At 34.7% G+C, this 27,358-nt stretch overlaps 1 protein-coding gene across 1 annotated transcript; it reads right to left on the reverse strand.

Moving 5' to 3' along the window:
• Positions 1 to 1,792: 1,792 nt before the first annotated feature.
• LOC112035130 (protein PHLOEM PROTEIN 2-LIKE A1) lies at positions 1,793 to 18,820 on the reverse strand. Its single transcript, XM_065761247.1, has 5 exons — positions 18,754 to 18,820; positions 18,393 to 18,654; positions 7,674 to 7,786; positions 3,040 to 3,074; positions 1,793 to 2,210 (listed from the first exon to the last, which is right to left on the reverse strand). The coding sequence occupies exons 2-5, from the start codon at positions 18,651 to 18,653 to the stop codon at positions 1,840 to 1,842; spliced, it is 780 nt and encodes a 259-aa protein (XP_065617319.1). The 5' UTR covers position 18,654; positions 18,754 to 18,820; the 3' UTR covers positions 1,793 to 1,839.
• Positions 18,821 to 27,358: the final 8,538 nt, after the last annotated feature.

Below are 27,358 nucleotides of genomic sequence, written 5' to 3' on the forward strand. Positions count from 1 at the left end.
CTACAGGAAAGTACAACAACAAGAGGCTAAGGTTATGGACAGCCGAAATCATCTCTAGGTGAGCCACCGACAAAGCACTATGCATCATCAATGTCACCCTCGGCCGCATGGCTGGAAGGTGGGATTGGCGGATCAATAGGATAGCTTCCAAGCACATGCAACATGCAAGCGAAGAGGCTAGCATTCAACTAATGAGATTCCATAAATCCAAGAATCTTACATTACAATGTAACGTAACATTATAATAACCAAATGACATATTACGGCTAAAGATTCGTCCCTTAGCATACTATTCGAAGTACCTATTAGTTCTTCGCAGGGGCGGAGCCACATAGTGGCTTGGGGGGCCCCGGACCCCTGCAAAAAAAAAAAAATTTTTCCATTAGAGTAGGTAGAAAAAAAAACTGGGCCCCCTCAATATTGGACAGCTGGCCCCCCAGTGACCAATTCTCAACTATTCTCCCAAACCCAACTCAAATATTCTCCCAAGCTCAGCTTTAGTTTTAGGCCTTATCACTTTATGTACTTCAAATAAAACAAGCTGGCCTGCTTAAGTCCAAATACTAAAAACAAAACTTCACTTTCTCTTCATATCAAAAAATTCACCCACTGACTCACGAAATCCCTTTCTTCACTTCTTATTCTTTTGTTTGGTCTTCTTTGATACACTTTCATTTGCACTGGTACCGTTGCCTACCTACCAGCCCCCAAAACTCCAATCTTCTGTACTCATAGTCCCAAAAAAAAAAAAAAAATCCTAACCAATTTTTTTTTTTCTTCATCAGCTTTAGTTTTGGAATTTGGTGACTACTTTGTGACTGGTGAGTTTTCTTCTCTTTCTTAAGCATTAGACATTCATCTCTTTTTAGTGTCTTTTTTTTTTTTTTTTCTCAACTATCTACACCTAAATATTCACATGCTCTTTATATTTTTATAGATTTTTAGAAAAATACATGATTGAAGGCATGGGGAGATTGTTTGTGATGAATCTTGAAAGGAAGATCTAAAGTTAGAGACAGTCAAGTAGAGGTAGTAGGCATTGCCACACGGGTGACCCATCTTTGCACTTTGTGAAGACAAAGTTTCTAAGATAAATTTGTTTTGATTTATTATCTATTTTTGATTAATTAGATATCATGTGGCTGTGGATGTGACTGTGAGTGTTGTTAAATTGTTTGATTTATGTTGTGTACCAATACTTGTGTATTTAATTTTTGTTTTTATTTGAGGGGTTATTATTAACTAAAATCGTATTAAAAATGGGTTGTATGTTTAAATTATAGTGAAAATTTTGTTTTTTCTTGAGTATGAATAACATCCATATAACTAAGTAAAAATTTCTAATTAAAATTTTATTTTTTAAACTTCTTTTCAGGTTAATTTTTTAGTCATATTCTTAAAGTTAAAAGAATTATGAGCAAACGAAAAATAATTGATGCATTTTTTAAGAAAAAAGATGTTAGGAATTCAGAAATTAAGACACCTATGGTTGTAGAAACAAAGGCTAATACTTCAATGCCTGATGAACACTTTGACCCCTCCAAATGTTTAAGAATTCAATCTGAAGAGATAGATCGTAATCTAGGATCACGTAAACAGATATGTGAATTTCCTATCAACAAACAACATGAAATCCAACGAGCTTATCTCAAAGAAAGTCCATATCAACTTAAAAATATAGACTATCCATACAACGATGATACTTATCGTCGTCGATTTCAATCTTCATCGTCTGAATCGACCACCCCTCGTAAACGTTCCGGGGCACTCCCCCGGCTCGTCGGTCGAAGGATGACACATTTCACAAGCCCCCTCTTCATTAATCCCGTTTCAGTTCCCTCAAAGACGAAAAGTCACGTTTCCAACATTTTGTGGTGACATTTCAAACTCACCCGCTACTATCTCAATCCATTTTTCCAAAGGCTTTTTATCTATATTTACAAGGTGGCGTTGTACAAATCTTACATCTGGGGGAACAACGGTAAGCTTTAGTAAGAAATAGGATGTGTTGTTATCTTCTTTGATTTTTATAACAAATACAACTTCATACAGAGCTCCTGGTGAGAGATCAACTGTCCAAATCCTGCCACTAATTTCTAGAAGACCTACTTCTTTTAGCTCGGCTACTTCAATGTCTTCACCACTGCAAAGGTGAGTAAGATTTAAACAATCAGTGTGTTGAAAAGAAGCCACCAAACCCAAACAACCACCTCCCAATAAAACACATACAGAAATTGTTAAAACTACAAATATACCCAAATTGAATGAAAACTCTTTTCCCCGGAAAATTTTATAAAAAAGTTATCATTTCCCTAAAGAAAAGTTTCTTGATAAGAACTTCACAATAAGGCCTCTTGGAAATTTGCCTCAAAAGTTCTACCGAACTTTGTTAACTATATTTTCTTTCCTTGGTCTATGGGGGAGTTCCAATTGATTATCTTTTTAGATTTTCTTTCTAAGGCAAGAAAGTCTATTTATTGTCAAAGAAGTAATTGGGTTATTATTTTTTATTTTATATTTTTAGTATGACCTGGGTGCTAGATAAATTATTTGAATTTAGTTTAGCGAAAGAGTAAGGCTTTCTAACTAGATAAGCATTGTTAGCTATTTGTATTCAAATTCATCTCCGTGTTTTAGGATAAGATTAGTTCCTATGTTTTAAGATTTTTTTATGGGGTTATCTTATCTTAGTTATTTATGTTGTTAAATGCATTAACAACAATTGAACAAAAATTTTATATTTCTTCTCTCAAGTTTAGGAGAATGGTCATTTCAAATTGAATAACAATCTTTTATATTCAGTAAATGATTTCAGTTTCACAAAATTTGGTACAGAGCATTTCGATCCATTTGAAGTATCACCCATCTAAAAAAGCAACCAATTTCACCATTGTCAGCACTGAAACCCACATCCAACTAACACCATCATCAACACATCAGAATATTTTCAAACCCACAGTGCAACGACCCATAGCTATCCAATAAAAATATCATAAGCCCAAAAACAAATTGCCTACCATAATCCAAAACCCAACTCACAATACCCATCAACCCATTCACACAAGTTTCCACATCTAACACCAAAAAAAAAATGTGAGATATGGCTCATTAAGCTCATCATGTCTGTAAATTGTGATTTACAACTATATTTTTATGTTGGCTTTAATTTCGTGTCAAGTTTGATTATATTTTTGTTAAATCATTTTCCTGTATTTTTTGTGAGATTTAATGTAAGGGTTGTGTGTGAGAGTTTGGCAAAAATCTATGAAAAATGAGATTTCGTGACTGGCTCGCAAGTGACAACCCACAAAAGGCCACATGAGAAGCATATGATGAAATCTGAAGAGTCTCATGCCAGGCTGGATTTCACAAGTCACTTTGCGACTTATGCCAAGTCGCGAGTGACCCGCGAAACTCACTGTCTGAAGCTTTTTAAAGTGTGTTTATCTCATTCCTTTACCAACACTACATAAGCCCTCATTACCCAAAAATTGTAAGGAGTTTTTTATAAGAACTTTTGAGAGAGAAAACCCTAACTATACACTTAAGAGTTAGAGATTGTATATCCACAATCATCCACACCATTGTATATCCAATCTAAGTGTTGACAAAAGTTCCGGTGCAAATGGGAAGCATTGGAAGAAACGATTAATTGATGGATGCAACTTGGATCTAATTACAGAATTCTGATAACTAGTGAAGACATAGCTCTGTGAAGCTTGTTGGTCGATGGAATTTTGAGGGTTCAAGTACATTGGGTAAATTAGGCTTTGAGGGTCTTTTTGATATTCGTGTACTCCAACTTTATTCACTAATGAATCGATTTAGGCTTAGAGCGCCATTAAGAAGTTTTTCATCGAGTACTTTGGTTTCCTCTTCAATAACACATCTCAATGTTATCTTGTGTTTGCATCTCTCTTCCCTACTCTTTAAGCTTTACTTAAATTGTTTATTGTATATGCTTATGCCTTAAGAGTAGTGTTTCGCCTTTATTACAATTCATTTACTCTAGTTCCACACTAAGTTAAGTTAGAATAAAAGTAATTAAGCCACAATTCAAATTTGTGGGTCCAAATTAGCTAGTGTTTTACACTATTTGAACTTTCAATTGGCATCAGAGCGGGTACACTTTTTGGATTTTGTTATTCTTGTGTGATTCTAGCTCCCATTTGAGATGGATAGATCTCAATCCCTCAACGCACTTCCTTTCTTTGATTTGAGTAACTATGCATTTTGGAAAGTGTGTACGCGTGCTTTTCTATGTGCCATTGATGAGACTGTTTGGGACTCCGTTGTGATTCGTTGGGTGAGCCCAACAACACCCAAGGCCAAGTGGGACAAGGTTGCCTTTGCTTTGGCAAATGCCAATAGCAAAACTATTAATGCAATTTTCTGTGGTGTTTTAACTAATGAATTTCACAGAATCTCTCATGTGAAGACCGCTCAAGAGGCATGGAAAATTCTTGAGACCACCTATAAGGGAACCAAGAAGGTCAAGGACACCAAATTGCAAATGCTTACTACCCGGTTTGAGGAAGTAAAGACAAGTGAAGATGAGTCATTCGACTCACTCTATGGTAGACTCAATGAGATTGTGATTTACAACTATGTTTTTTATGTTGGTTTTAATTGCGTGTCAAATTTGATTGTATTTTTGCTCAATCATTTCCCTGCATTTTTTATGGGATTTAATGTAAGGGTTGTGTGTGAGAGTTTGGTGAAGATTTGTGAAAAATGAGATTTTGCGATTGGCTCGCGAGTGACAACCCGCGAAAAGCCACGTAAGAAGCACATGCTAGAATCTGAAGAGTTTTTTACCCATGAAATTGTAAGGAGTTTTTATAGAAACTTTTGAGAGAGAACCCTAGCTATACACTTAGAGATTGTATACTCACAATCATCTATACCATTTCTCTAAAGTTTTCCTCTACTCCTACCTCTCCATCTCCATATTCTTGAGAGATTCTTAGCCCAAACACTTACCTCACCCAATTTGAGTATTGACAGAAGTTCTAGTGCAAAAAGGAAGCATTGGAAGAAGCCATTGAATAACAGATGCAATTTGTAGCTAATTACAAGATCCGAATAAATAGCGAAGACATGGCTCTGTGAAGCTCGTTGATAGCTAGAATTTGGAGAGTTTAAGTACATTGGATAGATTAGGCTTGGAGGATCTTTTTGATATTCGTGTACTCCAACTTTATTCACTAGTGGATTAATTTCGACTTTAAAAGTTCAGTTAGCGTATAAAACACCAATGAACGTTTAGATCCCCAACTCTAAAATTACCAACACAAGTTTATAATCAAACAATATATGTGCAGAAAATGAATTATAAGCTATAACCAAATTGGTAACACACTCTAAACCATAATTAATCACGTACACAGCAGTAATTAAAAGGTAAAGAGAAAGGGAAGAAAGATGCAAACACAAATATAACACGTCGATGTGTTATTGAAGAGGAAATCGAAGTACTCGATGAAAAACCTCTCCGCTGCCCTCCAAGCGGTCAATAATCTACTAGAGAATAAAGTTTGTATACATAAATAGCAAAAGACCCTCCAAGTTTCTTGCTCCAACAAAGTTATGGACTAGGAATCCCAAAAACTTCTCTACTAAAACACCAAACACACATTTAGTGGGTTCATTCTCATATGGTTCACTTGCCTTTTTGACGTCACTACCACATCATCCACATAATACTCCAATTCATGGTGCATCATGTTTTGGAAGATTGCCGTCATGGTGTGTTGGTAGGTTCTACCCTCAATTTTTAGCCCAAAAGGCAACACCATGTAGTAGAAATGCCCTACGGGAGTCCTAAAAGCTATCTTGTCCGTTGCCAAATGAATCTAGTTATAGCCATCAAACCCATCCGTGAAGGAAAACAGGGCACGTCCTACGATAAAATCTATCAGCATATCCATATTTGGCAAAAGGAACTCATCTTTAAGACAAGCTCAATTCAAGTTCCTGAAGTTCGCACATCACCTAACCTACTCATTCCTTTTCCTAACTGGTAAGATGTTGGACAACAACTTCGGGTGTTGAATGGGCTTGACAAACCCAACTGCGAGTAATTTTTGCACCTCTTGCCCTATTTGTGCCTCTATGCCCAATTACCTTTCTTTTTCACTTCTTGGTCCTCTCTTTGGGGGCTAGTTTGGGCTTCTTGCCGTTGGGCCTTTGGGTCTATATTAGCAAAAATGGGTATCAACAAATATCAAAGGATCAACAAAGTAGAAAAAATAGATCGAAGCAATCCACTCATGATTTTGAATAAATATACTCTAATTTCACATATTGAATTTGTCATTCCCCATGAGTTCAAGGATGTAGGAATCAAAGTTTTTTTTTGTTTATAAAAGTGGTTAAAGAAATATTGTTGCAAGTATCCATGGTCATCCTTCATCACTTTAACATTTGAGGAAGAGTATTCTGCAATCGATGTGTGCAAGTGTCAATTTCTATATCTTTGAATCTTGAGGACAAGATTTATCTTGAAGGAGAAAGAAATGTTATGAACTGAGTGCTAGATAAATTATTTGAATAGTTTAATGACAGAATGAAGCTTCCTTGATAGATTAGTATTGTTATATATTTGTATTTAAATTGAGCATGATAAGATTAGTTCCTATGTTTTAGGAATTTTTTATGAGATTATCTCATCTTGGTTATTTATGTACGTTAAATATATTAATCAAAATTAAGCAGATTATTAACCAAAAATATATATTTCTTCTCTCAAGTTTAAAATATTTGTCATCTTGAATTGACTATCTTTTATATTCAGTAAATTATTTCGGTTCATGATAGTTTTCTTCTTTGTCATTAAAGAATAAGATTTATAACCAGCACAAGGTTACATGATATTGGTCCAAGAGTCTTCGAACATGGAAAGAGGAAAAAACCGTTAGAAGAAAAGTTCTTCTAAATGAGGAGAATACTTTTACAGGAAGATTTATATTGAGAGAGGGGTTGAGAGGTTGAGTATTGCAATTTTCATTGAGTACTGTGGATTTAATCTCATATAGTATATAATTAAAACACAAGAGTTTTTGTCTCTATTACGTGTGCTTGTTATTTTTATTTTTCTTTAACGTTATTTCTTCAAATTCGTTAACCAAAATAATGAAGTCAGAATTTCCACTATACTAAGCATTCGCATCAGCTCATACAAAAATTTTTGTCTATTTTAGTATAAGAACATATTTTTTTCAATTTTACATACTTTTCAAAATGCTCCACGTAATATTATTTATTTTATACTACATTTCATTAAAATATTAATTTTTAAAAATTGTTTTTCTTTTTTCACACACAACCATAATCAACCCTCTTCCTTCATCCTCGAGAAACTTAAAAACAGAATAAATAATTAAAACCAAAGTAAATAGTGTCTATATAAATTTTCACGTTTACTATAACAAACTTGTAAATTTACACAACTATACACAAACTGATGTGGGTCATTTTTAGACCTAATTGTGTCAATTCTACACATTTTTCTGTTATACACAAACTGATGAATGCTAGAAATCCTCTATTGTCTCTCATGTCATAGGTTTAAGTGATTTGAATAATTTGAGTAGCATGAAACATAATATGAATTTCAATTAATGTAAGCAAGAAATTAATAACAGTAAAAATAATTGTTAAAAAAAAAATACCTATCTTTCTCCATGTTCCACCCCCAATATTCTTCATGTGCCCCCCAAATGACGGAAAGAATTCTGGCAAACAACATGAAGCAATTCTTGTTTTCCTTGTCAACAAAATACTTCTGTAGTAGCAGCAAAAAACAAAAGCAACAGATAAGTTAGGACTCCTAGCCACAAGCCGAGGAAAAAGATTGAGGGCCTGTTTGATAACATTGTTTAAACAACAATTTTCGTTGTTTAAACAACGCAACACGTATTTTCACAATACTTTTTCACTTATACATATTTTCACAACACTTAATTAACGTTACTAAAACAATATTACCAAACGAACCTTGAGTTATTACACACAAATATATAGTAGCCTCATTACACATGATTAGTGCGTGCAATAGTTTTTTTTTTTTTTTTTTGCCTAGTGTTATAATTTTCCTTAAAAAAAAAATTGGATTAGTTTTTCTTTATTTTTTTTTTTTATGGGAAATTTTGTATAAGTTTGTTTTAAAGACATGAATAATAAAAAAATGTTATATTTTATAAACATTTTAAATGAAATTGGAGATATATTTTTACAGAGTTGTTCTTAAGTTTTTTTCCTTTAAACATAAAGTTTAGGAGTGTTTCTAAAGTCTAATTCAAAAAAATGAATCCTATTTTATATATATAACCAAGTGTACGTATATAACTAGGATACGACGGAGTGAACGAATAAAGAGAGGAATATGGATGAATACTTGATTCTTGAAATTTGGAATACATATCAAACACCGTTTCTCATTCAAATACTGAGAGTATTACAAGGATTATTTTTACTAATACAAAAAATGTTTTTTTGGATCCAATTAAAAAGGCTTGTAAAAACAAGTGCTTAAAGTACTCGTAATGTAAAAAATATATATACCATGTTTTTAATAATATATTTTGAAAGTTCTCAAAAAAAAAATAANCCCCCCCCCCCCCCCCCCCCCCCCAACATACTACAAACTACTATAATTATCCCCTAAAACCCTAAACAAATAAATCACCAAATGCCCTGACCTTCTTCCAAATCAACTCTAAAAACTTCATTCGTTAAAGTTCCAGCACACTGGTCATTAATATCATCATCTCAACCACAAGATGATGAAGACTTGAAGCTCATTTCAAGAGCTCATACCCACAAAGAATGAAAGTGACCAATTGCAAACTACAAATCAACCACAGAGACAATGATAAGCATGCCATACCATTGCTCATTTTTCTCTAACTTCAAAAATTCCTTTCAACCACCTATTTTGTCAGAGATCATATGTTATCCAACAATGATTCGCATGCCTGAATAAAACCATCCTCACAAGGTTTTCAGACCCAAATTGTTTATTGAATCGTAAAAGTGAGAGGTTCAAGGTTTTTGAAGTCGAATTGAGATTGAACCGGGGTCGAACCGAGATGACGTCATAATTAATTTAATAATCATTTTAAATATAAATAAATGTATAAAATTATTACAAATAAAATATTTTATTAAAACAGTACAAATAAATATAGAGATGCAGCACTTTTTAGTTTAAAATATTACTTTAAAGTTTATCTTAATATATTAAATTAAAAAGTTTAACGTTTAAAAAGTTCAACATTTAAAATTAAATATAAAAATAATTGAAATGTCCACTCATGTATTTAATCTACCATTTTCCCAAACAAACTCTCTTTCCCACGTCACTATTCCCTATTCTCATAAAACCATCAGTCCCTTGCCCATTAGTACATTGCCACTAGGCCGGCTAGTCTTTTCTTTCTTTTCCTTATAGGCTTCTTGTTTGTCTTAATATATTAAATTAAAAAGTTTAACATTTAAAAAGTTCAACATTTAAAATTAAATATAAAAATAATTGAAATGTCCACTCATGTATTTAATCTACCATTTTCCCAAACAAACTCTCTTCCCCACGTCACTATTCCCTATTCTCATAAAACCATCAGTCCCTTGCCCATTAGTACACTGCCACTAGGCCGGCTAGTCTTTTCTTTCTTTTCCTCACAGGCTTCTTGTTTGTCTTAATATATTAAATTAAAAAGTTTAACGTCTAAAAAGTTCAACATTTAAAATTAAATATAAAAATAATTGAAATGTCCACTCATGTATTTAATCTACCATTTTCCCAAACAAACTCTCTTCCCCACGTCACTATTCCCTATTCTCATAAAACCATCAGTCCCTTGCCCACTAGTACACTGCCACTAGGCCAGCTAGTCTTTTCTTTCTTTTCCTCACAGTCTTCTTGTTTGTCTTAATATATTAAATTAAAAAGTTTAACATTTAAAATTAAACATAAAACTAATTGCACCATTTAATTTACCCTTTCCCCAAACAAACACTCTTCCCCACGTCAGTATTTCCCATCCTCATAAAACTATCAGACCCCTGCACACTCCACTAGTACACTACCACTAGGCCGGCTAGTCTTTTCTTTCTTTCCCTCTTGCCTTCTTGTTTTCTTTCTCTCTCGCCCCTCTCTCTTTCAGAATTGATCTGAGCAAACTCTTCTCCCTTTTTTCCAAAACAAGTCCGAGCAAATTCTCCCCCAAAACATCAATTTAGCAAACAAGATCTACTACTTTCAGCTTCTAGCAAACAAGATCTACTACTTTCTGCTACATCCGGCGAGTTTTCAGTGAATATTTTCAAACAAAAAGCCCAGGTCTGACCGGAAAACTTGTGCACAGTCTAAAATGTCCATTTCGATGCCTTTTTTTTTTTTTTTTTTTTCCAAGGTTCAAATACAAATGGAAGTAAGGAACCGTGAGAAAGGGTCCAGTCACAGTTCTTAGAACCGTGAGGTCCGATCGCAGTTTCACACAGGTCCCAGATTTTTTCCCATTGAGTGGTTCTTGAAGCTAAAAGAACCGCAAAAATGAGCGGTTCAAGGTTTTTCCAGTCAGACCGTACGGTCTGGTTCGGATTTCAAAACCATGCATCCTCATACTCATACTCATGATCACGCATGTAACTTTTGAACTTTTCAGCAAATGAACTTGAACTTCCCTAAATATTGTTAAAAGGTTTAAGAACATTTTGAAATTAAATGCAATTGACATAAATGATGATAAGATTCTAGTAACACTAATGTGTTTGCTTTAGCATCTTGGTTAGTAAAATTGTAACTAGCTTCTTTCCACACCTCGCTTTTATTAAAGTTAGAAATAATTAGGAATCAGATTTAGCAGTTTCCTTACACAAAAATACAACACCAAAGACCATTGTTTGTCTATGATGATACACTCCAATTATAGGTGCCAATGATGATAGTTTTTATTGGTTCAGTACATGGAATCAAAATGAACTACATCACCAAACAAATCAAAATCCACGATTATTTTATTGTCCATCCAAAATATATAGTTATTTGATCATCAATATCAAATTATATTTCGTTGAAAAATGATACATTTCCAAAACTTCTCATCTCAAAATAATGAAAAATATATATTCCTTTCCCTCTTTCCCTCATTTGTTTAGATTGTAAATACTCTTAGAGTGATTTGCTAATTTTGCTGGCAACCAATATCTTCCTTTGCAATGGAAATTTATGTTTACTCCATGGAATTACAACTTCTTGATTGTGTTTGGATTTTAAAAAAAGTAACACAATATTTCAATTCTTTTGAAAAAGGATAACTATGTAGTTAGTGCAGAAACGAGGTACAAGCCCCAATTACACGCACGTATAGGAGGAAGAGCAAAAAGAAGACAGCCCAACCTATGGCCTTATGGATGGAGCCTATTAGTTATTGGGCTTGAGTTTAAGCAAGCCCGAGCATTTAATAATTAGGGTTCCTTTATGCATTTTTATTGTTAGCTATTTAAACACTTTTTGGGATTATTGTTAGACAGTTTTGAGAATTATTAAAAAAACGTGTTTTCTTTTTCCTGGTGCTGACTCCAGTTTTACTTGGTGCTGATTACCCTTAGGTGCTGACTCCTAGGGTTTACCTTTTTATTCTATTGTTATTTGTGGTTGTCCTACATCAGTTTTGGTATCAGAGCAGACTTCCGATCCATACAACACTACCGCCGACAACCACTTGAAAGCAAAACCATCAAAAGAGAAATCCAGCCAAAGATGACATTACCTTTCAAGTTTTTGCCCCATGAGATCTTGAACAAGCCCAAACCAGCCCCTACAATTCGTATATACCCCGTAGCCCCACATAAGTTTTTCATCCCCAAGCCAACAAAGAAGCTAGTGACGCCTCCTAAGCCAGTGACCACCATCCATGCCCGCCTCTGATCACAGAACCACACCCATAAACCTTTAAAAAAAAAAAAAAAAAAACCATCGCAAGCCCACCAGCCCGGCTTTGGGTGTCTAGTTAGTCCTGCTGCCTACCCATCAGCCACTTGCTGCCGACACCATCACCGCCGCTGAGGACGTCGACCACCTCCAGGTCTCGTGCCGCCGTTGTCTTCCTCATTGATGCTGGCGTCCTTGTTGTTGTGCTGCCACGGTCGTCAATCCCTAGCCCCGCAAGCCCATCGCCGAGCAACCTTCTTTCAATTTAGAGATTCCACTCTCTTTCATTAGTTTCTGTGGTTTCTTTTTCATAAGCCTGTACTTTGAGTCCGTGTCTTTCAATTTAGAGTCTTTCGTTTGACTTTCTTTTAAAGTCTATATCTGTAGCTTCTTAAATTTTAAGTCCATGTAATGTATTTTATTATATTTCATTAAAAAAAAGAAAAGAAGAAGAAGAAGAAGAAGAAGAAGAAGAAGATAATGTGTTGTTGCTACCAGCCCATTTACGTATGGGCCTTACATTGCTTTTCACATATTCACTTTGTCCAATTAGAACCACTCAATTGAGGAGCCAAGCCCGTGACTATCAAGTGCAGTAAGTTGGCCATTGACAAGGGTACAATTCTTACTCTCTTTTTGGTGGATTCAATTTTGTCTCTTTGAAAAATAATATCTTTATGTTTTTTATGTGCATGTCCCACCATACTCCACTGGCCTACCCATTTTGTGCTCAAGTTAGCTATTTTATTATTTGTGCTTTCTTTCAGTACCCATTCTAAAATTTCAAAAAAAAAAAAAAAATCTTTGAAATATCTGATTCTCATTATTAATTGTAGAGCTTATTGGAATTTGACTTTTATTTAGGCTGTCTCTCAATATTGTGAACACTGTCACTATTTGACTGTAATTTACTCCTTTGATTCATTGATCTAATCTCTAAATGCACTCTTGCTTGACCTTAATTTTACATTGAGAATTGGTTACTTGAGCTTTTTTGAATCTCAATTGCATTCATAGATATAGTGTGCATGCATCTACGTAGTGGTTGCATTATGTCAAACTCTGAACATCAATCCACATCCGAGTCTAGGCCATCCTTAGAGCAAACCATAGAAGACCTAGCAAAAAGTCTCCATAATTTACTAGATAAGGTTGGGAAAATTGAAGCATCTCAACGAGAGACCATTAACCATGAAGGAGATAACATGCTTAGGCAACATAACCTCTATTACTTTAATAGGGCTCCAAACTTTAAACATGATCATTATAATCACAATGGCCATAAGGATTATGATAATAGGATGTTTAAGGAAAAGATAGAAGCACCCAGCTTTGATGGCTGCCTAGACCTATGGGTTTTCACTGATTGGTTGCGTCAAATGGAGAAATTCTTTAACTATTACCATTGGCCTGAGAACAAGAAAGTGAGATATGCCAGGATGAAGTTAATTGGAAGAGCTGACCTTTTCTGGGAGGACTTTGAGGAAACCCTTAAGAGACAACGTGAACCCCCCATTATTGATTGGCTTGAGATGAAGGATGCACTCTCGAGGAATTATCTTCCTCCAACTTATAAGAGCTCCCTCCTTGACAAATGAGATCGCCTAAAGCAAGGCACTGCTCTTGTGGCTGAATATATAGAGAAGTTCAAGGAGTTCAAGAGGCAAATTCAAATAGTTGAGGAAGAGGTTGTCACACTCAATAGGTTCAAGAAAGGTTTAAATGCTAACCTACTAGGCGAGATTATCACCCAAGGAGTCACTACCTTAAGAGAAGCATATGACCTCACTAGGAATTGTGAATTAGCATCAAAATCTATCTTTTGGTGATGTTCTGAGCTCCGAAGTGTTCCCACCAACTCTCAACCTTTTGATAGCAGATCTAGACTTGCCTTACCCCTAAGAGTATCCGCATCAGATGTGGCAAAAATTATGCCATTTTGCGACATTAAAACCCTACTTTATTATTTTACCACGTCATTTTACAACATCTCATTTATCAAATGTTTTATACTACAATTCTATACATTAAAATAATATTTCCTACACATTAAAATAATATATTAAATTCCTCCCCCCATCATCATCGTCATCATCAACCACCATGACGGCAGCAGCAGCAGCAACAACAACAACAACTACAACAACTACAACCACAACCAGAAAACAGATCAGAACAGAACAGATCACTAGGAAAAAAAAAAACCACCACCGAGATCAGAATAGAGATCAGCACCACCACCACAACAACAACAACAACACAATCTAAAATGTCCATTTCGTTGCTTTTTTTTTTTTTTTTTTTTCAAGGTTCAGATACAAATGAAAGTAAGGAACCGTGAGAAGCGGTCCGGTCACGGTTCTCAAAACCGTGAGGTCCGACCACGATTCGCACAGGTCCTAAATTTTTTCCCATAGAGCGGTTCTTGAAACTAAAAGAACCGCAAAAATAAGCGGTTCGAGATTTTTCCGGTCGGACCGTACGGTCTGATCCAGATTTCAAAACCATGTATACCACCACTCCAAAAAATATTTCACTCACATTGACGTAGCAATTTTGACAAACGAAGCTATTGCCATGTAGACTTACATGCAGTACAATATGTAATACTCCTGGCACTACTCATTTAATAAAATTCTACATCATTTAAAAAAGGTCAAGTAACTATTATGTTGCTCACGTAAGTAGTACCACTGATATGAGTTAATAGAAAGACTAATATAGTTCATATTTTAAACTTGATGGACTAGCATTTATTGAAATTTGAGGGTTCAATTTGGGGGTTCAATTGCGCTCATAGGATAAGCCTCAGGAACCAGTAACATAGTTTCTCCTTACTTTTTGAAGGGAACAGTATTTGTTACTAGTGGTTTAGAAAAGTATTTTTGTAATTGTTGGTTGCATCTATTTTATGTAACGACATAATCTAATTTATGATAATAAAATATGAATTTGGCTTGGGTCCAATGCTTTAGTGCATTATACCCATTCCGATGGTTTCATGTGTTCATTTTTGCTCACACATTATCATTGCAACAGACACAGGAACCAAACTTTGCCTTTCAAAACCTGTTCATTGTTTCTATATTTCAGTTTTGTGTTTCTACTCCATCATTTTCTATAAAATAAAAATTTTTAAAAAAAAAAGAAGAAAAAAAAAAAGAAAGAGAATGAAACAAATTGGGCTTTCTAACAAACACCTAATAGACCAATAAATTCCACTGAAAATCTCAAAAAATTTAGCTCTAATCACCACCCAAACGAAATAAATACTACTATTAGAATATAATCTTCAAAACATCATATTAAAGCCCAACAAAAAATCCAAATCTGAACAACAAGGATGTGACTAGGTGTATTTGAAATATAATAAATTCATTAAGGATATGGGGTGTATAGTAAGGTATTTTAAACAGTTTACGGTTTTAAACAATATTACACGTATTTTTACATATTTTTTCACCCATACATATTTAAAAAAAAAATACTACCATTGTTACTAGACGACATTACCAAACACTTCAATAGTTTTCTGGAACACACGTTTGAAATTTTAAAAAGTAGAACTAAATTATCTCAATATTTAAGGGAAAATATTGCAATTTAGTTAATATAATATCTTACATGACTTTAATACGATTCAGATCGATCTAATTTTGAAAGGAAAAAATGACTGTTGAGCTCTAATTGGTCATTAACAGAGACACCATTACAACGCATCAACAAAAGGACTTAAATCTACGTAATATATGATGTTAGGGTAAATATCAAAATTTTTAAACTTTTGATGGAAAAATCAAAATTATCTCAACCTTATTTAAGATCACCCTAAAATATTAGATATATACAAATTTTGTGATAATGTTCAACAAATCGATATAAGATCTGGGGAAAGCGATATGGAACTTAATGATAAGATAGTTAATTCTGAGGAATATAGCATGGAAGATATAGACAGAAGTTTGTTAGAATGGAATAAATAGAATATACCAACAGAGAAAGTTGATAAAATTTACAGACAGACTTCCTTTTCTAAACTATCTTTCTTGACAGATTACACTAAAAACTGTTGAAAGAACTTACCTTTTATTTAATGAATATGAAACAATTCAGTTATTCTCAATAGACTCTATTAATCAACATAAAGAAAAGAGAGATGCTACGTCTACAACAATTTTACAACAAATCATAAGTGGTTAGTTGTTATTGGTTCAAATTTGAAACTAACATTAAGATTACTTTTTTGCCCCAACAATAACAACCAGTAATAACTTGCCACTTAGGATTTATTGTAAAATTGTTGTAAAAATTTTGTAGACATATCATTTCTCTAAAGAAAAATACGCATTTTTATATATTAGTTTGGTTCAAGTAGCTGTAAAATCATTAACCAGAGAAGCTTTAAATACAAGTATTTTACTTTGTTTAAGAGATGACAGACATTTAAAATTTAATGACTCACTCCTAAGAATGATGAAAACAAGTTGACATAACGGACTAGTATACTTTAATTGTTATCCTAATTTTGCCTTAAGTTTATCTGACAAAAATATTATGGATGCTTTAACCTTGAATGTAAAGACAAATGGTTACTACATGAAAGGAGGTTCAGAACCTTTAGCTATTATTTATAAGATTTATTATAAACTCATGAAAACCATAGACCCCTAATCTATGGTTGAACCCTCTCCCAAAGGTCATACTCTCCTTCTTCAAGCCTCAATAGCAAATAGTAGACTTCATGTACCTAGATAGATACAGTGGAAAGATATAACCCTTCTTGAAAGATGGCAACTTGAGGCTATTGCACCCACGCCAAAATTAGAAAATACTAAACCAGACTTCATAGCCCAAAATACAGACGGTACAGTTATTATTTCTTTTAATAATAATGACAAATCCACTAATAGCCTTATAAGACCCAGTAGTTCTACAGGCAGAAAAACCCCTATGATGTTTACCCCTAGAAGCTCCTTTTCCTCTAGAACACCTTTCTCTGATTCCAAACCTTTACCTTCTCAAAATCTTCCCCCAGTTATACACCTCCCTTCTATAAACACAAAAAGGAACCCCAAACCATGTTGAGACAGCTTATTACCTAGCAAAAACCACACAACCAACCCCTACTGTTCACCAAGCCCTTTACCAGCGTCAACCTCAACCTCAACCTGATTCTCCTACCCACACAAATATATTAGGATTTACAAATGATAGACAAATTAATGTTTTATCTAAGGAATTTGTTTTAGATAAAGAATTACTAAAATATGATTATTTAAAACCTGAAAACACTAACAGAAAAAATCAGTTTTTTAAAGAATATAATGAACTAGAAAAGAGTATTTTAAGAACTAAATATTATGAAATGGTGACATGCCTACAGATACACTTTAGCTTTTTTGACTTTTTGGATTATCATAATAAAATAATAAGTGTGATAGAGAAGACATTGTCATGGACAAAGACAGAAAATCATGAAAAAGTTTATCAAACTTATCCACCTTTTGAATCAATCATATTAAATCAAAATAGTGAAATCCAAGTACTGGCTACTCCTATCAAAAATCCCAGCCTAAGTGATGACAATAAAAATCTAGATAGCATAACTCAATAGAATAATTATACCAATACCTATCTAAAAAAAATTGGTCAAAAGTTACAAGACATAGAAGACAGAATAACACCACCTTCCACTTCCAGAAAAAAAAGAAAACACGTCCAATATCCTTTTGTTTATCCCACATGAAATACCTACTCACCTTAGAACACCTTTAAAGAAGCCTATGACAAAAAAAACTAATAATTTACTTAATAATACTACTATTAGAATATAATCTTCAAAACATCATATTAAAGCCCAACAACAAATCCAAATCCGAACAACAAGGATGTGACTAGGTGTATTTGAAATATAATAAATTCATTAAGGATATGGGGTGTATAATAAGGTATTTTAAACGGTTTATGGTTTTAATTAATATTACAATATTTTTACATATTTTTTCACTCATACATATTTTAAAAAAAATACTACCATCGTTACTAGACAACATTACCAAACGCTTCAATAGTTTTCTGGAACACACGTTTGAAATTTTAAAAAGTAGAACTAAATTATCTCAATATTTAAGGGAATATATTGCAATTTAGTTAATATAATATCTTACATGATTTTAATAAGGTTCAAATCGATCTAATTTTGAAAGGAAAAAATGACTGTTGAGCTCTAGTTGGTAATTTAACAGCGACACCGTTACAACGCATCAACAAAAGGACTTAAATCTACGTAATATATGATGTTAGGGTAAATATCAAAATTTTTAAACTTTTGATGGAAAAATCAAAATTATCTCAACCTTATTTAAGATCACCCTAAAATATTATATACATACAGATTTTGTGATAATGTTCAGCGAATTGATATAAGATCTGGGGAAAGCGATATGGAACTTACTATGGAGTTGGGCTCTAAGGGTTTTCCTTTCTGCAAGGGTACTCCAGCATAATTTTCTAAGAATACTCCTTCAGAGAGTATTTTACAGAGTTTGCCCGGGTCAGACGTGTCGATGGGTATCTTTGCGTCTTTGAAAATGGATAGGAAAGTAAGGGGGGGCCTTGTTTCCTCTTTTGACGTCGTCACAATCTCCTTTCCTGGGGCTTTGACTGAGTCAATGTCGCCGGTTTCTGTAACTTCTCCAATCTCACGAGGTGCCATTCTAGCCCCCAAGAAGAAAAAAAGTTTGAGAAAGATAATAACAGAGAAAAAAGAAAGTAGTAACCACTAAAACCACAACAACAACAACGTATACGCTCACATCTTATGTCCTTCCTCCACAGCCAAATTGAAGAGAGAGAGAGAGAGAGCCCTTAAGGGATGGGGACATGGACGGAGCTATATATTTGTACAAGGGGGCAATGGTCCCCTAAATATATATATATATATATATTATTTTTTAAATATTAGTATATTATTAGGAATTAATTAAGAATACTCCTTCAGAGAGTATTTTACAGAGTTTGCCCGGGTCAGACGTGTCGATGGGTATCTTTGCGTCTTTGAAAATGGATAGGAAAGTAAGGGGGGGCCTTGTTTCCTCTTTTGACGTCGTCACAATCTCCTTTCCTGGGGCTTTGACTGAGTCAATGTCGCCGGTTTCTGTAACTTCTCCAATCTCACGAGGTGCCATTCTAGCCCCCAAGAAGAAAAAAAGTTTGAGAAAGATAATAACAGAGAAAAAAGAAAGTAGTAACCACTAAAACCACAACAACAACAACGTATACGCTCACATCTTATGTCCTTCCTCCACAGCCAAATTGAAGAGAGAGAGAGAGAGAGCCCTTAAGGGATGGGGACATGGACGGAGCTATATATTTGTACAAGGGGGCAATGGTCCCCTAAATATATATATATATATATATTATTTTTTAAATATTAGTATATTATTAGGAATTAATTTAGCAATTTTGTTCAATAAAATTATACTATACCTTCTTAACAATGTCATCAATTCTTTTAAGAGTAATGTTATAACTACAAATTTTTTTATAACATTTTTACAAATTATTAAAGTAAAAAATTCTTACTGGTTTGCACATTTTCATAATTTTTTATTTACTAATAATCACTCACTATACTAGCAATTTGTAAAAAATTTGTAATTTTAGCATTTTCAACCTTTTAGACGCCATAAAAAATTAATAGATTAAATCTTAAACAAAATATAAAAGCCCAACAAAAATTAGTCCAACAAAAAAATTATCAATAATAAAGCTAAAAAAAATTAAGTCTAGTCAACCTATTTTACCTAAAACAAAAGACTTGGTCCTTTGAAAAGTTTTAAACAAAAATCTTTAGTGGTAAAGTAGCAGAGTCAAAGACCAGAGCTGCCACACACAGCAAGCAATAGAGCCGCCCCCTAACTTTAAGTCCTTACTCCGACCCTAGATGGAGATGTGTACGTTGTTGGGATTTTTTTTTTTTTTTTTTCTGTGTCTGTCTTTCTACAATACTATTAATTTAAAAGAAGAATTTATTAAAATAAAGGAATTACAAACTAAGATTGCGTGCCTCTACCTTACATTTTTTTTTTAATGCAAGTAAAATAAAAAAAAAAAAAAAAAAAAAACTTAACTTGTTATTAAATATCCAAACTAGGATTAACAAACTAAGATTGCGTGCCTCTACCTTACATTTTTTTTTTAATGCAAGTAAAATAAAAAAAAAAAAAAAAAAAAAACTTAACTTGTTATTAAATATCCAAACTAGGATTTAAACCCGAAGAAGTGTGTAGGTATCTTTTTGTGCTTTTGGGTTAAGGCTTTTGCAGAGGGTAAGGGAGTTGGGTCTAACCCTCTCAATGGGATTCTCTTGGAACCAGTCTACGCACTAGACAAAACACTCTAAGCAATTAGGATTGTCCATCAACCCGTCAGACCCAACCTACTTGTCCGACCCAATGACCCACGATTAGATCCGAATTTCCATACGGGTCAGGTGGGGGTCTGTTAATTAAAAAAATCGATTTTTTGAGTCCATTGTGATAGGCCAAAAAAGTATAGACCCCTTGTGATAAATTAACCAATTAATTAGTCAAGTGAATTAATTAAGTTAATTAACATGCAATACTCGAGAATCTACTATTATCACAACAAGCGGTTACAAGTAAAGGAATCTTAATACCTTATACCAACCTACAATTGAACCCTTACCTTAATACACAATTGGACTTGTTCTATAGTAACAATCTCTTCTTTTTAATGCATGGCTGCCAGTAAGTGACTAACCAATCGATGCACGGATCCAAGTACGTGACTAACACACCAACTTGAGAAGAATGTTAGCTGCAAAATTCTTCAGCTCATCCACATAATGAGGATCAAGAAGCTCCTTGGTTACAAAACCCTACGATGTACAAACGCAGCAGCTTCTTCAAGAGAAAGATGAACTATGACAGATTGTCTCCAGTCACAATATGCTTGAATGAAACCTTTGTATCAAGTTGCATCCACTTGCATTCACTATGACGGCCCTTAAAAATAATCATTATATATGTTTAGAGTTGTGAGAAAAGAAAGTCTAAACAAGTATATACGAATATGTATGAAATCAGATCTGAAAAACTGATTTTCGTAAATCTCGATAGATATGTTATCTGTCGAGCATCACGTTAAAACTGCCTTTTAAACCTCGATAGATGCAATCTATTGAGCTAGCTGTCGAGCTTTAAAATACAACACTTCTTCACTTGTTTCTTGAATAGATTTGCATGGCTTTAACTCATGACTTGAACAACATGTTTCTTAAAGAGTTAAACCCATCCTAAATCTACCCAATTCTAAATGACATATATTCTTAACATGATTTACATATGTCCTAACAATCTCCCCCTTTGACAATCTGTGACAAAACCACAACAAACAAATGAAATATGAGAGAAGTCATAAATCACTCAACTCATACTCACTTGTTGAATACAATAAAATCTATCATAACACAAACTCTTGAAAAACTTTGTAAGAAGAGGGTTCATGGCATGAAAGACTTTGACAACCTATATTTTTGAAACACTTTAAACAAAACTTATCACGACATGTTAGTGTGAAACAGAAATAAAAGATTGCACACAATAAATAAAAAGCATGTGCATAAAGAGAGAAAAGAAACAACACATGAAGAGATAGGAGAAAGAATGTAATAACAACCTCAATATATATATATATATATATATATATCAATAAGAGAGCACAAGGCTTGCTATCACAAAGTAAGAAAAATATATCTAAAAAGTAAAGAAGAGAAAAGATACAAAAAGTCCTCACTACATCCCTCAAAAGATAAACACTCCCCCTAACAAAAATATCTCTTATACTAACTCTCCCCCTAAGTACATGACTACTTTCATACCCAAAACTACTTCCCCTTTTTGTCATGAATGACAAAGAGTAAGTCACTGAGAAGCAGTCATCTCATCATCACCGGAAGAGCTAGCATCCTCATCAGCAATAGCATCAGCATCAGCATCACTACCAGTGTCACCATCGCTGTCCTCATCCTTAGATGCCTCTAGAGAAAAAGAGGGAGACTCTATAAAGCCACCAAGGCGAGCCTGTCGTCGTGCAATACGACCGACACGGGTGTTCGCCTAATACAACTCAGTAGTGAGTATATCAAGGTGAGCATCCATACACTGAAGTTGTGCCATGACTGCCTTGAGGGTCACACCACCCACAAAAGAGGAAGGAGCAGAAGAAGTTGGAGGAGTTGCTATCTCGGTTCGTGGCCGCTTCGATTGAAGCTGGGCCTCGCTCCGTCTAATGGTCGTTGCGCTAATGGCACACATCACGGAGAAATGAGGAGACTTGGGATAGGAGACAAATGCGTAGCGAAGAATCCACGTGATATCAAAAGGGAAAATAAGCTTATCACGGGTCGCCATATCCTTATAGACATCTATAAGGGAGAGTATGAAGTGAGAAGGAAAGTTAATAGTAAGTCCCTTAAGTAGGGATAGAAAAAATCGAGCACGAGGCTCAGTAATAAAATTATAATGAGACAAGGGATGTAAAACAAATGTCATCACCATATTCAGAAACCTCGGACCCTTTGCAAAGCCCGAGCAAGGGGTGTTTTGACATTCACCCCAAGATGAGGGTGTCTCACAGAAAAGAGACATGAGCTCGTCTTTGGACACAGTCCGAAGATGAGGACAGTTGGGGTAGTTAGCAAACTCTACCCTCGGAACGTGTAGTACCTCAGATATAAGCTTCGAAGTGACTATAATGCGCATACCTTGAATGTGTGTGATGAAATGAGGTACAGAGTAATCAAATTCATGCATATTAGAGTAGTACTCCTGTATGATCCTAAAAAGACAAGTGACCGGGATGTCACGCAGAGACTCCCAACCCCTACTATGAATGATAGTGGGAAGGTCAATATCGAAAAAATCCGAAAGAATGACTTGGCGTTCCGAATGAATGCCGCGTCGAGAAAAGTTCTCCAAAAAGTTCTTACAGGCTTTATCATCACGGAACCTGACATGAGAGGGGGTAGGATCAACAAAGGAAGAAGATGATGCCCCAGCATGAAGAGGGTTCCGGGACGGAGTAGACTTGCTCTTTTTAGGTGCCATGAGCAGACTAATCGAAAGAAAAAGAGAGAGAGAGAGACAAGCAAAAGAGTACCAAACAAAGTTAATATCAATAAGAAGGAAAGGAATGGTACGTATGCATGAAAAATGCATAAATAAGTGACATGCAACAAAAAATACATCATGGGCTTAGCTCAATCCAATCCTACCAACACACAAAATTTCAACATAGTAAGCACGCATCTATAATGCTTGAAATATTGTGAAAATGCAAATGTGATGCAATGCATGAGCATATAGGATCATTTAAGCAAAACCCAACCCAAAAATTTGCAAAAACCTCATCAATTTTGAAAAACCCCAAAATTTCTTAAAAACCCCAAAAACCTAGATCTAAATGAAATGCATGAAAAAGAGTGAAAACAAGATCATACCAGAGATGGGAAGATTAATCTAGGCCAAAGATCCACTGGGTAAAAGGTTTGGAGAGAGAGAAAAGTGTTAGGGGAGGTGAAGGGTCAGAAACTATTGAGAGAGATTGGAGAAAATAAGAGAAAAATATCGCGCTAAGCTATATAAAGAAACATGAAGCTCGATGGATCGAAAGGTGTCAAGAAGCTATCGAGCACTAAATCTCGACAGATGAAGTTGTCGAGGTGCTATCGAGAGGTGTCCATAGCAAAGTGACCTCGATGGATCGAAAAGCTATCAAGCATCTATCAAGTAGACAGAAACTTTCTCGATGGATCAAGAATTTGTTGAAAAGCTATCGAGACAAATTCCCAAGAATTTCGATGGATCGAGATTGCGTTAGCTTTTGTCGAGAAAGAAGATCAAAGATCTCGATAGATAGCTTAGCTATCGAGAGGTATCGAGAAACTGTCGAGAAGTGCAAAAAAAGTTTTTCAAAGAAAAGAAAAACACAGAAATGAATGCAATCAAGCATGTTACTCAACCAAATATTCAATCAACATTTTAAGCTCTCAAAAACATCTCTCAACAAGAAAAATGTCAAGCATTTAGATCCAAAACACACACACACACACACACACACACACACACAACAATTATAACCAATTTTATATTTCAAAAACAAATCAAGACAGTTTAATGAGCATACATTAACACATGTATCACTTGTGATGGCCAAACCACATTGTACTTGCACATGTATCAAAAGTAGTAAAGAATATTGCGTGTTGTGTGTGAAAAACATCGCAAGATTGCATAAGTGTCTTCATGTTATAACAATTTGGGATATGAGAAAATCAATTTAACTCACACACAATCATAACTGCTTGATGGAGACTATCACCTTCGAGGTACATCCTATAACTCCCACATCTCCTAGAAGACACGCTTGCAATCGTATATAAAGTATTTTGATTCTTTTTACTTTTATTTTCTTTGCATATTTTTCTTTTGTTAAGCATATCATGCACGGGCATATAAGAGAGAGAAATGAAATACCCAATTATGTTAAGTTTTTGACATTGCACTTTTGCTATATCGAAGCATACAGATATCATTTCATGATTGGCGGGCAATAGTAATGAGATGGTTATTTATGCCTTTCTCTTAGGATTTTCTAGTCCTTCCTGTTAAAAAGAGTGATACGAGTGTTAAGTACAAAAGATTATTTAATCTTACTCATCACAAACACGAGCCATAAAGCTTACTTACTTAGTTGTGCATAGAGATGCTCATCTAAGCTACCAATGTACACAAAACACACACTATTTTTATATTTTTCTGATTTTTCAATTTTTTTTTTTTATGTTTATTATGAAAAATAAAATAAAGCAAAACTATAAACAAAAACATGTTAAATAAAGCAAAGTATAAAAACTAGATACAAATGCATGAGGAAGGAAGAGGAGAAGGGAAGATCAATCCATGGAGATCGCACCAATATTTTGGCGAAGGAATTCAAACTGTTTGCTATCAAGAGGTTTGGTAAATAAATTAGTCTTCTGATCATCAGTGTGAATAAACTCAAGAGTGAGAGTATCGTCTTCGACAAGCTCGCGAATGAAGTGATGTCGAATCTCTATGTGTTTAGTTCGAGAATGTTGAACAAGATTCTTAGAGATGTTAATGGCATTGGTATTGTCACAATAGATGATAAGATGTTCTTGACGAATACCATAATCAAGGAGAAGTTTTTGCATCCATAGAAGTTCGATGCAACAACTACCGGCAGCGATGTATTCAGCCTCTGTAGCGGATAAAACTATGAAATTCTGCTTTTTGCTCATCCAGGAGACAAGATTGTTACGCACATAAAAACAACCCCCCAAAGTACTCTTTCTATCATCAGCATTCTCAGCGCAGTCTGCATCAAAATACCCAGCTAAGACATCATTTGTGTTCTTACTATACCACACACTGAAGCTGGTAGTGGTTTTGACATACTTTATGATTCTTTTCAAAGCAGTCATATAAGACTCTTTGGGATTAGCCTGATATCTAGCACAAACTCCCACACTATAACTAATGTCAGGTCTACTAGCAGTAAGGTAAAGAAGACTATCTATCATGCTTCTATAGAGAGACGAATCAACATTTTTACCCAACAAATTAACAGTGAGTTTAACATTTGGGCTCATAAGGGTTCTAACAAAACTAGCAGATTCCAAACCAAATTTTTTTCACAAGATTTTTAGCATATTTAAATTGAGATATGAATATACCTAACTCTTGCTAACAGATCTGCAACCCAAGGAAGTTATTCAACTCTCCAATCATGCTCATCTCAAACTCGACCTGCATGAGTTTAGAGAAACTATGAGCAAGTTTATCCTTTGTTGACTCGAAGATGATATCATCAACATAGACTTGAGCAACTATCAACTCGCCGTCTTCCTTTTTTATAAAGAGAGTTTGATCAGTTTTTCCTTTTGTGAACCCATGTGATACCAAGTATTGTATAAGCTGATCATACCAAGCTCTAGGGGCTTGCTTTAAACCATAGAGTGTTTTCTTGAGGTACAACACATGATCCGAAAAGTGTAGATCAATGAATCCTTTTAGTTGAGTTACATAGACATCTTCTTTAAGGAACATATTCAAGAAGGCAGTCTTTACATCAATTTGGTAAAACTTGAACTTCAAGTGACACGCTAGGGCTAGGAGAATCCTGATGGACTCCATACGGGCTACTAGAGAAAATGTCTCATTATAGTCTACTAATTCCATTTAAGAGTATCCTTGAGCCACAAGATGAGCCTTGTTGCATATCACATTACCCTTCTCATCAATTTTATTGCGGAATATCCACTTTGTGCCAAAGATGTGCTCATCTTCCGATCTAGGTACTAGAGTCTAGACATCATTTCTTTAAAACTGAAGCAGTTCATCATGTATAGTTTCAACCCAGCTTTCATCCTGAAGAGCTTCCTCAACCTTGGTGGGTTCAACCTGCAACAAATAATAAGAATATGACACAAAGTTAGTAACACATTTATCAATTGTATACTTCCTTAGTGTAAGTTCATTCATGTTTCCCACAATAACTTCAGAAGGATGATTCAACTTAATCTTAGAGGAAGGTCCTTTCTCTTCATGGGATTCAGAATCAGGTGAGGTAGGTATATCTGCTGAACCTTCTACTACACTTGGAGTGTCGGGAGTGCTTGGAGATATGGGCTCTTGATCAACAATTTCTTGAATATCCTTGGGCTCGGGAGGAAGAATTTCTTTGGGGATTTCTTCACTTATTTTCTTAGAAATGGAATCTGAAGTTTCATCGATAACAACATTGACAGTTTCCATTACCTTCTTGGTTCTCTTGTTATATACCCGATAAGCCTTAATTGCAGATGAGTATCCCAAAAATATCCATTCATCGCTTCGGGAGTCAAATTTTTCCACATTCTCTCTATCCTTGAGAATAAAGCAAGTACTTCCAAAGATTCTGAAATACTTGACATTTGGCTTCCTTCTCTTCTATAACTCATAGGGAGTTTTCTTGGTACCGAGTCTGAAACACACTCTATTAACCGTATGACACGTAGTGTTGATGGCTTCTCCCCACAAGTTTCTAGCCACATCCTTGTTATGGAACATGGCTCTAGCCATTTCCTAAATAACCATGTTATTTCTTTCTACTACACCATTTTGCTGAGTAATAGGAGTAGAGAATTCTTGAGATATACTTGATTTAGTGCAAAAGGACTCCATATAAGAGTTCTTAAATTCTTTACCATGATCACTTCAAATTTGATTGATCTTTAAGTTTTTTTCATTTTGCAATCTTGTGCACAAGGCTTCAATGTGCTTAAGAGCATTTGACTTGGATCTTAGAAGAATGACCCAAGTGTACCGAGTG

Source organism: Quercus suber, unplaced genomic scaffold (assembly GCF_002906115.3).
Source record: "Quercus suber isolate HL8 unplaced genomic scaffold, Cork oak 2.0 scaffold_403, whole genome shotgun sequence".
Taxonomy (NCBI): domain Eukaryota; kingdom Viridiplantae; phylum Streptophyta; class Magnoliopsida; order Fagales; family Fagaceae; genus Quercus; species Quercus suber.

Excerpts from the sequence above, each read along its gene's own strand:
- LOC112035130 (XM_065761247.1), bottom strand. The coding sequence starts at position 18,653 with ATGGCACCTCGTGAGATTGGAGAAGTTACAGAAACCGGCGACATTGAC. Across the intron at positions 3,075-7,673 it reads TGGAACATGGAGAAAGATAG|ATGTGGAAACTTGTGTGAAT; the intron begins GTATTTTTTTTT and ends TTTTGGTGTTAG. Across the intron at positions 2,211-3,039 it reads TGAATGGGTTGATGGGTATT|GTGGTTGTTTGGGTTTGGTG; the intron begins GTGAGTTGGGTT and ends TTTTATTGGGAG.